Here is a 14,189-nt window from a genome sequence, read left to right on the forward strand (position 1 = left end):
CTAATCTCACAGAGAGAGTAGATGTCATTTTTCTTAGTTTGCCATAGGGTGAGTGAACTGAAGGATACACAATGAGATGACAAAACCAGGTGTCTTGGCTCTCAGGCTAGGCCTTTATCCCTACCATCAGGACCATGCTTTTTTTTTGTGAGTCTCTGTGTTACTTAGGGCTTGGGTTTTGTGTCTTGTTTGTATGGGATAGAGGCTAAATGCTGCTGTTGTTCCCAGTGATGACTTCTCCTTCTGTGTTTTATAAAGCTTTGGGGAAACTGAATATTCGTGGCAGAAAATTAAATCCTGATGTGGATTTGAGAAAAGTGCATCACAACAAAGCAATTCAGATAAAACCTAGTTGGTAGATTTTGACCCAGAGGCTGAATGAAAACAAGCTAGACTCACTGGAGTGTTTTTCAGAGGTTTGAAAGAGTACAACATGAACTTGTCAGGCCCTCAGCTGATGTAAATCCACATACATCCACTAGCTTCAAAGGAGTTGCACCAACGCAATCCTGGTGGAAGATCTAGTTTAATATTTAATGATATTTCTCCTGAATTTTCCAGTAAAATCTGAGGCTTTCTAATATGTAGCCCTTTGTGCCACAGAGTAATAGTGGGTTCAGATTCAAACCCTTCTTTTTTGCAACTACTGCATGGTTCTGGGGCAGTCTAACACTGGGGTAAGGCTTGTCACCCAGCTTTAGTTGAAATATGGATGAAATCTGATGAGAATGACTCACAGTGGTGGAACTCCTGGTCAACAAACCGGCCTTGTGAGATGCCAGCTAGTGGAGACCTTGCTAGATCAGGGGATCCTGTGAAAATCCTGCCCTTAGCAGGCTTGCTGTCCTGCAAAAACAGCACACAGCATTTCAGCACTGTTGAAATCCAAGCCTGATCTGAGTCCCAGTTCTCCTCTGGACCCAAATCCTATCCTCACCCAGCTCTGCTTCTTCACCATGCCTGTGTCAAAATGTTATGCATCTCTTTATTTCCTGATCCCAGCTCAAAGCAGAGGCAGAAGGGACAGAAGATCTTGAGACGGTATGTGACAGCAGAAGCAGTCCTGCAGATTCAATAGGTCTGGAGACAGAGGAACTGATCCAGCAACACTTGTGAGGTTCTGTCCCAGTGCCAGGGCAGAAGCAAGGATGGTATTGATTAAGCTTTTTCCACCCTTCTGCTTGTTCATTCACTGTGTACTGTGGAGCTGGAGATAACGACCCTCTAAAAGCTCCCTGTTTGCTTTCTGACCTCCTGGGGGAAGGGGAATATTAGGCTACAAACTTAACTGATTTAATAGTTAATGAGTGACTCTGGAGTGGAGGTGGAAGGGTGAAAGGCAAAAGAGAGTTGAAGGGGTAAGGGAGGTTTTTTCCCCAATCTGCAGCATTGTCCTGTAACTCCTTAAGGTTGCTTGCCTGGCACAGGTGCCAAGCACTTAGGCAACATGTTGGGAGCTGGTTGTCTTTAACGCACACCCCCCCCCACACACACTTTACTTTCATATATGTGTATATATGTGTGTGTGTATTTGTGTGTGTGTGTGTGTGGTGCATAGTGCATATTTACCCTGTCTTCTGTCTTTATTTAATTAGACCAACAGGGTGGGTCACTTTTTAAAAAAAGAAAAAAATAGCATCCCTCTCTAAATAGGGATGGCATTTGGCCCTCTCTAAACAGGGATGGCATTTGGGTTCTTTTGGCATGACTGCCAGCCTCTGAAAACCAGGAATAGTGTACAGAAAGGGAAATGGGGCCGGGCAACTCATACCCTGGACATGCAGGGGCATAGAGAGCATTTTGGAAGAGCGGCATGCAGAAATGGTAAATATTGGCTGAAATAATTTGGGGAAATTAACAACAAACATGTGCAGGTTTATCCTTGCTGATTGTTATGTAATGCTGCACTATGTAAGATATGCAATGAGATTGTATCTGCCCTAAACAGTTTACATTCTACTTCTTATGACTGGCTTTCAAGCAGCTTGGGGTTTTGAGTAGGTCACAGCACCATCTTCCAGTGAGAATGTCTCAGTAGTGCCCACTTGCTGCTGAAGTTAGTGACAAGCAGATGCCCAAATGGGCTCTAAATTAGAAGACAGGACAGTTGGCTGGGAGTCAGGAGACCGGTTTCCTAATCCTAGCTCTTCATGAAAATCACTTTGATTTGAGTCAAGTCACTTCACTCTATTGATTGTGTCCCTTGTCACATATTGTGCACCTCATCCTGGCTATAAGCTTTTCAGCAGAGCTGCACCCAGCATTTTAATCTTGCTGGCCAAAAATAAAGTAGAGAAAGAAGGGGAAAAAATATTGTCTGGGTCAACCTAAAATTAAACATTTTTCTTTTGGTGTTTTGTTTGTTGTTAAGAAATAATTTGGGGCCAAACAATGCTTTGTTGTGAGTTTTAAATGATCTTTTAAGTCTTTTTTTTATTGGTATTACATTCTAAGCAATTTTTAAAATGAAAAATCAAATGTTTAATTAAAAAAATGGGAAAAGGAAATGTTTTCCTCCCCTAGTCCTAAAAAACACATTTTTTTGATCAGTAATATGCTCCCTGAAAAGCAGTGACTGAATTGTACTCTTTAAGACTCTCTTAAAAATTAGACTAAAATTACCTGCTGCTGCTGCTAAGGATGGGGGAAACGGTAGCATAGAAAGGGTTCAGGAATTTGTAGTACCTGAGTTTGGTTAGATGTTAGATGCCAGTGCTAAAAACACCTGTAGCTTGCCTCCACTGTGGCCATCACTATTGGTAAAATATATTGGGATTTTCCAAACCAAGTGCAGCCAGTGAGATGATAATCTAAGTGCATCACTGATGTGTGCGGCACCTCGCAGAGAAGGGAGCATCATGGGCTTGTTGTGATCCTTCTACACACAGCACAAGGTTTCAAAACACAAGGGTCTTTCCCACTGCTGGCTAGATCTCCATGATCACCTCAGATCCCTGGAGTGGCCAGTCTGTTCCTGGATTGAATATAAAGTGTTTGCTTTGGGGTATGTGATCTCAGAAGTTTTTACACATAGCCTTTTCTCAGGCAATCTTCATTTAATGGGAGTTTACTCTGCTGACAGAATGTCTTACCATGTTTAATTGGGTGATTATATGATCAGTGTAGCGTGTGGGTTTAGTGAAGAAAAATGAGCATCAGTGTAAATCCAGTCACTTTAAAAGTGAGGTTCTAGTATTCATATAGAATAATGGAAAAGTAGGACTGGAAGGGACCACAGGAGGTAATTTCGTTCAACCCCCTGCCTGAGGCAGGATCATCCCCACCCAAACCATCCCAGGCAAAACCTTGTCTAACCTATCACTAAACCTGCACTATCAACCCTGTCATACAATTACAAGGCATAGCACCCTAACCTGCCACAGGTTAAGCAGGGGACAAGGGGGGAGAGGTACAAAGCCTGTCACAGACACCGGCTACTTGTTTTGTGGTTCTAGTGTCAATTATTTTCCTAAATATTTTGCTCTTTCACAGGGAAACTCACTACACAAACAAACCAGTGAACCCAGCAATGCAGAAATGGCTGTCTCCACTAGAAAGCTTAGTTGCAAATAGTTATGACATTAAAAAACCCACCAGCATGGATGCAGTTATACAATTATAACAGTGCTTTTATTGGTCTAGTTTACTCCAGATTGCAACTATACCAGTATGTTGTGTCCACACTATGCCTTTTACCAGTATAACCAAGATGATATTACAGGTCTTAAACCAGTAGACTGATTAGAAAATCCCCCCTTAACCACTGTAATCATGCGAGTTTAACTTTTCCAGTACAGAGCATCCCTAAATGCTGTCAGATGTGGTATACAAACAAGCAGAAAGAAGGATGTAGGCGTTTTTTCTTTCTAATTCCCTTTGGTTATAGGAATCCGTTAGGTGTCACTTTAACAACCCTGGGCACAATTGTTCCTTCAGAAGAGAGCTTATTTTCAGTTGGCAGCTTCTCTTTAGATCTGAAACCTGATTTTTTTAAATGCTGGTTTTTTTAACTGTCTTTTAATTTACTACAAACCTCCAACTCACATGTTCACCTAGTGCTAATAGAGGCCACAGCAGAAATAAAAAAGTTGCAGTCATTGGCCAAAGACCCCATCAGCAGAGCCAACTTGGAGATAGACCCAGTTGCAACACAGATAAAACTGGAGGTCAGACAGGGCCTAACACGTGTCATGCTAAGTGACCTAAAGCCTTAGCTTGTTGGGCACTTGCAATCAAGGCCGATGTCTGAGCAAGACCAGATGTACAACTGAACAGGCCTCTGACCAGCTCAGGGGCCCCACTGCATTATAATTGTTTCAGGGTTGGCTGGTAAAAAGAAGAGGCTTGATACTGAACATTTGGACAGGTCAGTTCCATCACTGCCTGCATGCCATGGTGATAGGTGCAGCAGGAAGGTGGGAGACACCTGGGTTTAACTTAGGCTGTAATTAAATGTTGTCATGGTACCATCATGACCAGGTCCCTTACCATGGGGAAGGCTGTAGCACAGAGGGACCCCAACTAAGTGCATTGCTCACGGTGCTACACACCCTTTCTCCCTTGGTTCTCAGAGCCTGGGCTGGGGGGCAAACCTAGCACCTGCAGATAAACCCAGAGATTGCAAATAGGAATCCATTGTGCTAAAACATACTGACCTGTTGTGGTTTGTCTTTAATTTTTTTGCAACAGAAAAATTGCTCTAGGCTTTTGCCCTTGTCAAGAAATGAGTGAAAATAAAAAACCGGCTTTTTCTAAGGGTTGCCTTGAGTCTAACAAGATTGAGAAGCACTGTTCTAATCATTCACAGGCCCTCTGGGGACCTGCTCCTCATCACTCACTGGTGCCCAGTTCCTCACTTTGCAAGGCACAGCAGGCAGAGAGTGCCCAGGGAGCAAAGAAGGGAGGAAAAACAGACTACGTTCCTCTTTCTGTTTGCCCCCAAATTCTCAGTTTAAGGCCCTGCACCTTTTGGTGGACCCAATACAGATCCCCAGGCCACTCTTGGAGACGGAGCCAGAGGACACCTATTATAATGACTCTGTATTGCACTAGTACTGAGACCCCCACCTACGATCAGGACCCAATGGTGCAAGGTGCTGTACAATAAAGAGTGAGACACAGATTCTGCTTCAAGCAGTTTATAGTCTCCATGGCATTTCTTGACCCACAGGCACATGTGTCTGCCTCTTTGCTGCTCTCTTTCCTCTCATCCGTTCCTGTTTCCAAAGACAGCTTCAGTGAAGATTTACAGTTTGTGGTGTAAAGATATATGGAGCTGGAAGTCAATTTTGTTATGTGATCAGCATGCATGTAGATGGGAAATATTGAAAACCCTTGGGTGCTGGAAGTGCTGGAGCTTTAAGAAGCATGTGAACTTGGTGAAAATGTGTGTGAAACATGGGAAAAAATAATTAATTTGCCAGAGGGCAATGAAAGTTAAAGTTGCCTTGTCCGGAACAAATCTGTCAGAAGATCCAGGCACCATAAACTCTGTTTGCTATTAGCGCATGGAAGCAGTTGAGATACAGAACTTACCTTTCCCTTTCCATACTGTCCCAGCCCAGGGCCCTGAGGTTAAGTTTTCTAGCCAACTTAAGTCTTGCCAGCCAGGCCTGAAAAATCAGCGTGAACCCCGTCTAAATTGATATAAGAGGGTGCAGACAGAAATGCAGCTCCCAGCTGTAACTCAGAATGATTTTAACAAAGTGCTCTGAGTTACAAACCAAACAGAAGTTCACGGTTGGTTGGCTGGGGGAGGAATCTTGCCTGGTCTGGGAGCCTGCAGCCAGGTTCCCACAGCAGCAGCCAGGGCTCTCAGCTAGTGCTGGCTGTTTTCAGAATGGGAGCGGGGAAAGGCAGGGAGAGAGCTCATTTTTGGGGCTCCCCAGCTGGTGCTGAAAGAGGCGGGGTGAATTGGAGCCCTCACACCTTAGAGGGGCTGCAAAACATGCCTCCTACCCTGGGGTGGGGAGCAGAACCCCCCCAAGGCTGAACTCCCTCTGCTCCTTTTTCCTCTCTCCCATTCTGAAAACAGCTACAGGCTGCGAGCTTGGCAGACACAAGTTGTAAAAGACTCCACCTTTTGTAAAATCTTTATCTGATACCTCATGAAATAGGGGGTCAGATTTTCACCCTATCCACCCTTTTTAAAGCTGTTTGCATTGTGCACTTGTGTTTGGTCACAGCTATAAACTGCTTTCTGTGGCCAGATCAGGTGAAAAGTGTCACCCAGATGGTCCACAAAGGATTCTGTGCTGGTTTATCTAGATGAATGTAAAACAGAGTGGAGTTGAGATGGTGCACTTGGAATTTGTCCCCCGCCCCCAACACACACACACATACACACACACACATATACACATGGGACAGTGCCTCAAAAGGCCTCTCCTGCCCATCCCCCACTCCATGGCTTGTGAGTCAGCAATCAGTTCAAGGCAGGCACATTGTTCTGCCAGGGTCATTTGATAATCAGGTTAGGTGAGGAGGCGGCCTGTTCAAGGGATGTCTGTAGGAATAGTTTTAGAGGGAACTGTGGGAAACTCTGTGCTTGGGCTATCTCTACCTCCACATCTCTTGGGATGAGAGACAATGTGCTTTTCTTCATTCCAGTGTTTTCCAGGTACAATGTTGGTGTCTTCAGGAGGTCTCTCGCTGATCTAATACAAAACAATTATGCTTCATTAAAACTGTTGGTACCTTCTTCTGTCACCTTCTTTGCAGTTATCTTTGGTTTTAGAGCTGTAGTTTAGTCTCTGAGGCAATGTCTACATGACTGCAGCTGTGTTGGGAGATTACAGTGCAACTCCACACTTGTTGCACCCAGAAGCTTTGGACCCGTAGAAGGTGTGAGCATGCTGCAGAGAAGCTGCTACAAGAGAACTGGATCTCATCTTATACTCTCAGGTCTGCCCCTGGATGATGATGTGTACTGTCCACTTGTATAAACTGAACCTTGCAAGTTATCTCATGTATGTAAGTCTTTCTTTGCAGGACAGGGGCCTCTGTCACTGAATTGAGGAGAATTCTAGTTGTTAAAATGGGATTTGTGATTCTGATTCTTGTCTTCTGTGACATTAGGCTGAGATGCTGATGCAGTTTTCCTTGACCCTGTGAAGATCCCCATATGCAAGTTGTGGCAGAGGAGATGAAGTCTGAAGTTCAACACCTGCAAGCTGCATTGGAAGGACAGCTGCATTAGGCAACATCTTTTCACTTGGGTTATACCCTGCTGAGCCCATGTGCCTTACCATGTCCCAGAAAATAACCTCCCTACAGCTTGAGAAACACAAGGGTGTTCACTGTTACTAGGGGACAAGAAAAGCCTTCTTTCAACTCTAAGGCTGTCAGAGCTATTCCCCTTCATAAATGTCTGGCTCATACCAATCCACGCTCTGATAACTGGCACCCATCACCATAACAGCCAGTTTATCAGCCATTTTTTAGATATTAACAGGGGCATCTGCTAATGTAGATCTTCTAGCAAGCCTGTACCCAGGGACATAGAAACTTGGCTTAAGATGGAGCCATCTAATTGGCTTGTTGGCAGGTGCAGGATTTAGCTATGGAGATACATATGTTTAAGAGCCAGTTTTCAACACCCTTAGGCAACTCTAGGTTTAAATGGATAAACTGGCGCCTTTTCAAGTCAGTTCCCCATGTTTAAAAACAGCCTCTTAGCAGCAACATGCCACAAGTGTTGCAAAGGGAGTCAGAGGAAACCGCCTTCATTCACTGACAAAGACAGATTGAGAAGTTTAAGCTACAGGCAAAAAAATGTGGGCTGAAGCCCTTGATCGCTTTAGTGCATGAGCAGGCGGGTTACACAGTAAGCTGCCGTGATGGGAGACAGAAGCAGTGCTGCTTGAGAATGTTATGAATAGATCCACCTGTCAAGGAGAGACAGCACAGGGCTTGGGAACCCAGCCTGGGCACAGGGTCTGTTGGACAGGCTCGATAAGTCAAAGGAGAGTTCTTCTAACCCAGTTGATCCTGTAAAGACCAGGGCTCAGGATGGACTAAACCAAAGGCATAAATAGGCAGCATCCAGTAGAGAAAAAAGGTAAATGCAATGACTCTACACAAGTGCTCATTTGTATTAGATCCTTTATATTTCATATGGAATTTCAATATTGAATCCCTTAAATCAGACTTTTAAGCCATGAAAACAAACAACTGTTCAAAGAATAAAAAACAGGGTGGATGTTGCTTGGTTTGTTTTTTTTTAAGCAAAGGAACAGGAAGCCAGTTACATTCCTTTCCTTTTTCATGTTCCTAAAGGCTAGAGCTGTACTACATAGTAAGAGGTGGAGAGGTTTCCTGTGGGTTCCTATAGGTTCTGTCTCCTGCATCTTTGCAATGACTGGTGTTTTATTTTCCACGTGTAATGAAAGGGGTTAATCAAAATGCTGCAGGGTGTTAAGTGACTGTCAGGAGGCCACACTTATCTAGGTGTATCCTGGCCAGGTTCAGCCTGGTTCAGAAGCACTGGACACTGTTGGAGGCAGGAAGCTGGAGGGACCCATGATCTGGCCCTTCTAGCAGATCTCATGTTCCACTATCAGCATCCCTGGAACTCTTCATTTTTACAGGCAATCCGTGAAAGACAGCCCTATTTTCATGACAGGAGCTATGACAGCCCTGATGGGGGTGAGAGCGGTTGTCTTGTGGACTACGGCACTAAAATAGCAGACGGATTATAGGTAAAGATTGTAAAGAAAATTACAGAAGAAGAGTTTATTGTGTCTCAGCAAGGTGGGCCAATTAGGTGGGAAAACCACGGTCCTCAGCATTGAGAGGTTTGATAGCAAAAGAATGTATCCTTCCCTTGGCTACACACGGCAACACAACCCCAGGGATGCCTTGGATGCCTGGCTCTGTATCCACCATCCATCTGCACCAACTACCACTGCTCAGTAGAGCAATGCCCCCGCCTTTCCTCTTCTTCACCCCACTGCAAGGGTCTGTTTGCAGGATGAGATTGGGCATGGCAGGGACATGCTGAGGACTTGGTGAGATCTTTTCTGCACAGGGGCATAAAGGTGCTATTGAAGTGCAAAGTGTGGCTAGTGCAGGGCAGGGCTGTTGGGCTTGATGGGCCACAGCAATGAGGGATTCCCAGGGGGGAAGTAAAGAAGAGAATGGTTCATGGTTTCACTATTACTCCCTGAAGCAGGGGAGAGGGTTGGGGTTGTGGACTCTTTGGAGAAAGCACAGTGGATGAGGGACAAACAGTGACTTTGCCCTGCTCCCTTGGGAGTTGACAGTGGGTCACGTAATGGGTAGCTGTCTATTACAGAAACATATTGCCAGGTATGACCATTCGGCTAGGTGAGCCTGTGGGAGTTATTCCTCCCCCCTCTGGCTGTCGCCTCAAATTCTCTACGTCAGATGTTTGGGGGACTGAACTAACTTGCTGTACATGAGATCTACAGAGGCTGAGGCTGGTTGATGTGCACTGAAGGACTAAGCGATGAAAATGTGAGGATTCATTGCCTCATGGGAGGGGCCTGTGTCTGTGCCACCTCATCCCTAACACAGAGCAAGGTCAAGTCCTCCTGTAACATGTGTTAAGGCATTTTCCATGAGGTCATCCCACCGTGGCTTTGGGCCAGAGGCAGCAAGGGTGTTCAGGGAGGAGGGACATGGGGCGTGCACAGGACAGAGTGGAATCGGCATCTCTTGGTTCTAGTCATCTTTGTCCTTGGCTCCATGCTTTAGGATGCGGGTGAACTCCACATAGTTGAAATTGCCCTTTTTGTCAATGGGGGCCTCTCGGTACATCTCGTCTACCTCCTCATCTGTGAATCTGTCGCCCATGGTGGTGAGCAGTTCACGCAGCTGGTCTTCATGAATGAAACCTGGAAAGGGGGAGAGGAATGGGAGGGAGAAGAAAGGAGAGGAGGTTCATGGAGCTAGAACAGATGGAGGCAGCAGTGCTAACTTCTCCCAGCATCATAGTCCACAAGAAACACCCCAATCCCAATTCAGTCCATTACAGCTCCTGCCACCAGGACATGTCTGTCACCCATGGATTCTGCCAGTTCTATCACTATGGGACAAAATGACCCAGTTCTAGTACGAGGATTCAAGCTGCTGATTTGCAAGCTTCTGGAAGAGGAGAAAGCAGGACTCAGAGAGATGGAAAGGCCTCTCCTCCAGAAGGAACTCCTCCCAGCAGAGATCCCTCACGCATCTGTGTTTTTTAAGTCTGTAGCTCAGTGGCACCCATCAGTTTGGCTTCCTTAGCAAGTTTGAGAGCGTACCTCAACCCTAGCTTCCAGGGCCCCAGTACACCACACCAGGGAGCCCCTGGCAAAGACACTCCTTTGTTTGCCAGAAGTCAGTGATGGCCAGCACTCCACTCAGCCTGGGAACTGAGAAGGAAAGGCTGCTGCAGCCTATAGCTCCTCTGCAGCAGTCACTGGACAAGCCTCAGCCTGTCTCAGATGCCAAATAACCAGCTGGCTTTCTCCCTTCCCTACTCCTCAGCCCCAGCTTAATGGAAACAGCCCTGGTGGCTCCACACACTCTCATAGGAGGTGTATGGTGAAAGAATAGGGATCTGTCTTGCTATGGCAGCGTGTTGGTGTGGGTGTTACGGTGTAGTGAGGCCCTACCTGTAGCATCCTCATCAAAGCAGGCGAATGCATTGCGGATGACGTCTTCCGGGTCAGTACCATTAAGCTTCTCTCCAAACATGGTGAGAAACATAGTGAAGTTGATGGGGCCTGGGGCCTCACTCATCATGCCCTCCAGGTACTCATCGGTAGGGTTCTTCCCTGTCAAACAGAACCAACACAGGGTGAGACACTGCACTGATAGCCCAGCTCACCTGAAGAGCTCAGAAGTGACTGGTCCAAGGGTGCAAAGCAAGTCAATGACTGAATCAGGTACAGAACCCATGAGTCCTGACTCCCAGGTCCTCATGCTGATCACTAGACCCCAAAACAAACACAGCTCAGTGAGAGCAAGTGTGTTCTTGTGTGGGTGGGGTACTGGCTGTTCCTGGATCAGGGCAGTCAGAGAGGGAGAGGTCTAGACAGCTCTATATTCATCACAGCCTGAGACTTTGTCCCTGACTGCATTTGCTCTTCAGGCTGCGTTTTAGGGGCACGCTGAGGCTCCCTGGCTCTGTCTCCTCTCTCCTACCTGTTCCAAACCCCAGACAGTCCATCTGGACTGAAAGAAAAAAGCAAGAGGCACAGTTTCCAAAAGTACCATGTCCCATGTTCAGTCTCATTAGATGGTAAGGCTCCTCAGTCATGCAGGACCAAATCCTCAAAGGTATTTAGGCTCTGAGCTCCCACTGAATTAAATACTTCTGGGGACTGAGGCCTTGGGTCCTTTTGAAGATGTTACCTGGCAGCTGCCATTGCAGAGGCCTCTCTGAATATTCCTGTCAGTTGTAAATGACTGTCAAGGCCATGTCCACCCCCTGCCAGTGCTCCCTGGATGCCACATGCAGGGAATGGTGCTGTGCTATCCCTGCAGCACTGTACTCTGCTCACTCTCTGAGGACTCACCCCAGACACTAGGCAAGTCCTTCCTCCTCCAAGCAATGGCATGATCCATCTCTGGCTGATGGCCATGGCCATGTGGCCTAGTAACAGCAGCATTGGATTTTGCTATCTGAATGGATGGCCTGGATAGAAAAAGGATTTGAACTTTTTGGTGCCTAGAGTTAGGGGATTTCCCCACTTCACTGGTTACCTGGCCGCCAATCACAGCTTGCGGAGGAGGGCAGCGGCCTCAGCATAAAGGATTCCTTGGAATCCTTTGCTTGGCTCTCCCAGTCCAGTCCCCTCATAAGGCTTTTGTGCTTGAACAAAGTGAAGTGCTCAGTTTAGTGCCCTCTGCTGAACAGAGCTGGAAGCAACTATGTTTCTAGCCTTCAACATCCCATGTTCTGTTCTTAGCCACCAGCCCCTCTTCTCTGCACCTCCCCCAGGGGCTCAGGTAGGGGTGGAGATCCCCCACCTAGCTGGACTAGAACAGGTTTGGTAGCCAGGTCAATAATTGATGGATCTTAAGAGGAGCTGCAGCAGCAGCCCTGAGACAGGAGAGAGGAAGCTGAACCACAGCCTGAAGCTAAGAAAGGGCTTTGGGTGGGGAATTTAGCAAGTCTGAACCAGCAGCAGTCTTGGGCTCCTGCCCGTCTCTGGAGAACTGTTGTGCTGGCTGGTGGGCTGGACAAGATTAGGCAGCGTTAACAAAGAATGTCACTCAAAGGCACAGGCCTTTCAGAGGGCTCCAAGTTTGAATTCCCCCAGTCTGTGGTATCCCCTTCTCTCAGCTCCACCCTGCTGGTGAAGTAGTACATGAACTTTAGCCCTTCAACGAGGTGGAAGGGGCAGTGAGGAGAGCACAGAAGCAGGTTGCTGAGGGGTGTGTGATAGGTATGAGCTGTGATGCCACTGACGACTCTATGGGGCCTTTGGATTCCTGATGCGGATTCCAAAAGGTGGTGGGCAATGGGGGGTCTCCTTCCTTCCTTTACAGATGGGGAAAAGGAGGCCCAGGGAAGTGACTTGACAAGGTCACCCTGCCAGGGGATGGCAGGGCTGCGTATGGAGCCCTGGTCTCTGCACTCACCATCTGTGGTCCAAGGATGGGCTATTGCCCTTACCCATACTTCTGCTTGGCGGTGCTTTAAAGCAAAATACACTATGGTGTGGGCATGGATATACTTGTGTCAAAAGGCTTATTCCAGTGCCGGCTCCTCTGGTTGGGCAGCTGGTATTATGTGTCTTATACCACTATCACACAACCATGCTAGAGCTGCTGCTGGAATAGATCTGTACATCAGAGAGACCCCCCACAACTGACCTGCTTACCCCACTTGCACAGACTGGGCTTGAACCTATTGAAGGTTCCAGGTAGGGTGGGGAGGAGGGTTAATTCTGTCACATCGAAGGTTAATTATCACTGAAACTGACTGATAAATGCCAGCATTAAAACTATTTTACTGCTGGTCATTTAAGTAGAATCATCCAGTTAACACACCAGGCATAAGGTCAGGTTCCCTTGAATGCATGATCCACAGAGATGAGGTTGCCAGTGAGTATTTTAGCATGTCAGAGGGGGCTTGTTCTTTGGCGAAGGGAATGGGAGGGTTAAGAAATCCAAGAATAGTCTCCTCAGGGAGAGAGGGATGGGAGGGCCTTTTCTGAGCTAACTCCACAGGGTAGACAGTCTCATTAATGGCATGCCAGTAATGCACCTAACAGGCAGCAGTGAGGCTGAGATCTCTTATCTAAGATGCACATTGTAGTAGCGTATAATCACCTACTTCTTATGGACCCTGCTGAGGATTTGCGGTGCCCCAGTAGTATTGGTCCCCAGGTATGCTGCCACAGTGATCCACTAGGGAAAGGCTACTGTGGCAAGCATGAGGAAGTGCACAGGACACCCACTCAGCAGACTGCAGAAGGAATGGATTGGACTAGAACTCTGCAGTTCCTGTCATGTTTCCATCTGCATCAGCAAATGACTACACTGGTGTCACCAGGGGCTCCCCAGGAAAGGGAGCTTTCCAGACCTTGGGATCAGATATAGCATGAGTGCCTTAAGTAAACCCAGTCTCATAATTGTCTTTGCTTGGAGCCACTATGGCTCAAACTCCTGAAGACCCTGCTGAGCTCCTGATCTGAGGAACACTGAACTGTCTGGAAACGGAGCTGCATCATCTCCCAACAACCCAACTGATAGAAGAGGGGAAAACATGCCCAGAGCACTGTACTAGCAGCTTTACGGCCACTGAAGAAAGTGTTGCTTGCAGGGACCATCCCCAAGTGGTTTCAAATAGCTGTTGAGCTTGCCCATGTGCTCTCTGGTCACAGCATTCCTGTGCATCAACAGGGAGCGGCAGGAACTGGCCAGGAGCGTTCAACCTCCTTTTACCCTCATGGGGCATGTCCAGACGAGCATGCATGTGTAGTTTGCGGAGCCTCAAAGTTATTTGAGGCCCTGCAAACTGCACGCACCATAAGTGCACCATTCACCAGGCTGCTAATTTGCTGCACAATGCCAAAACTTGACACTGGGAGATTTCAGCATCAAAAAAAAAATGGTGAAAAATGTGGTGCATGTAGCAGCAGTGTGCACCACCAGAAACAGAGCCTGGCTGTCCAGAGCCATGCTCTGGCTGCCGGCCAGGCTCCATGTGGCCAAATAGGTGCTGCTGCTGCCCC

At 47.0% G+C, this 14,189-nt stretch overlaps 1 protein-coding gene across 2 annotated transcripts in view; it reads right to left on the minus strand.

The window, feature by feature from the left end:
- Positions 1-8,086: 8,086 nt before the first annotated feature.
- MYL9 (myosin light chain 9) overlaps positions 8,087-14,189 on the minus strand; it is a 31,322-nt gene continuing 25,219 nt past the window's right edge. For both annotated transcript variants that reach the window (XM_019513066.1, XM_019513067.1), the window contains exons 3-4: positions 10,617-10,778; positions 8,087-9,857 (exon numbers count right to left, since the gene is read on the minus strand). In XM_019513066.1, coding sequence (XP_019368611.1) covers positions 9,685-9,857; positions 10,617-10,778 — 335 coding nt within the window. In that variant the 3' untranslated portion in view covers positions 8,087-9,684. The remainder of the gene's footprint in view (positions 9,858-10,616; positions 10,779-14,189) is intronic.

This window comes from Gavialis gangeticus, unplaced genomic scaffold (genome assembly GCF_001723915.1).
Source record: "Gavialis gangeticus isolate Ggan-Ray unplaced genomic scaffold, GavGan_comp1, whole genome shotgun sequence".
In the NCBI taxonomy this organism is placed as follows: domain Eukaryota; kingdom Metazoa; phylum Chordata; order Crocodylia; family Gavialidae; genus Gavialis; species Gavialis gangeticus.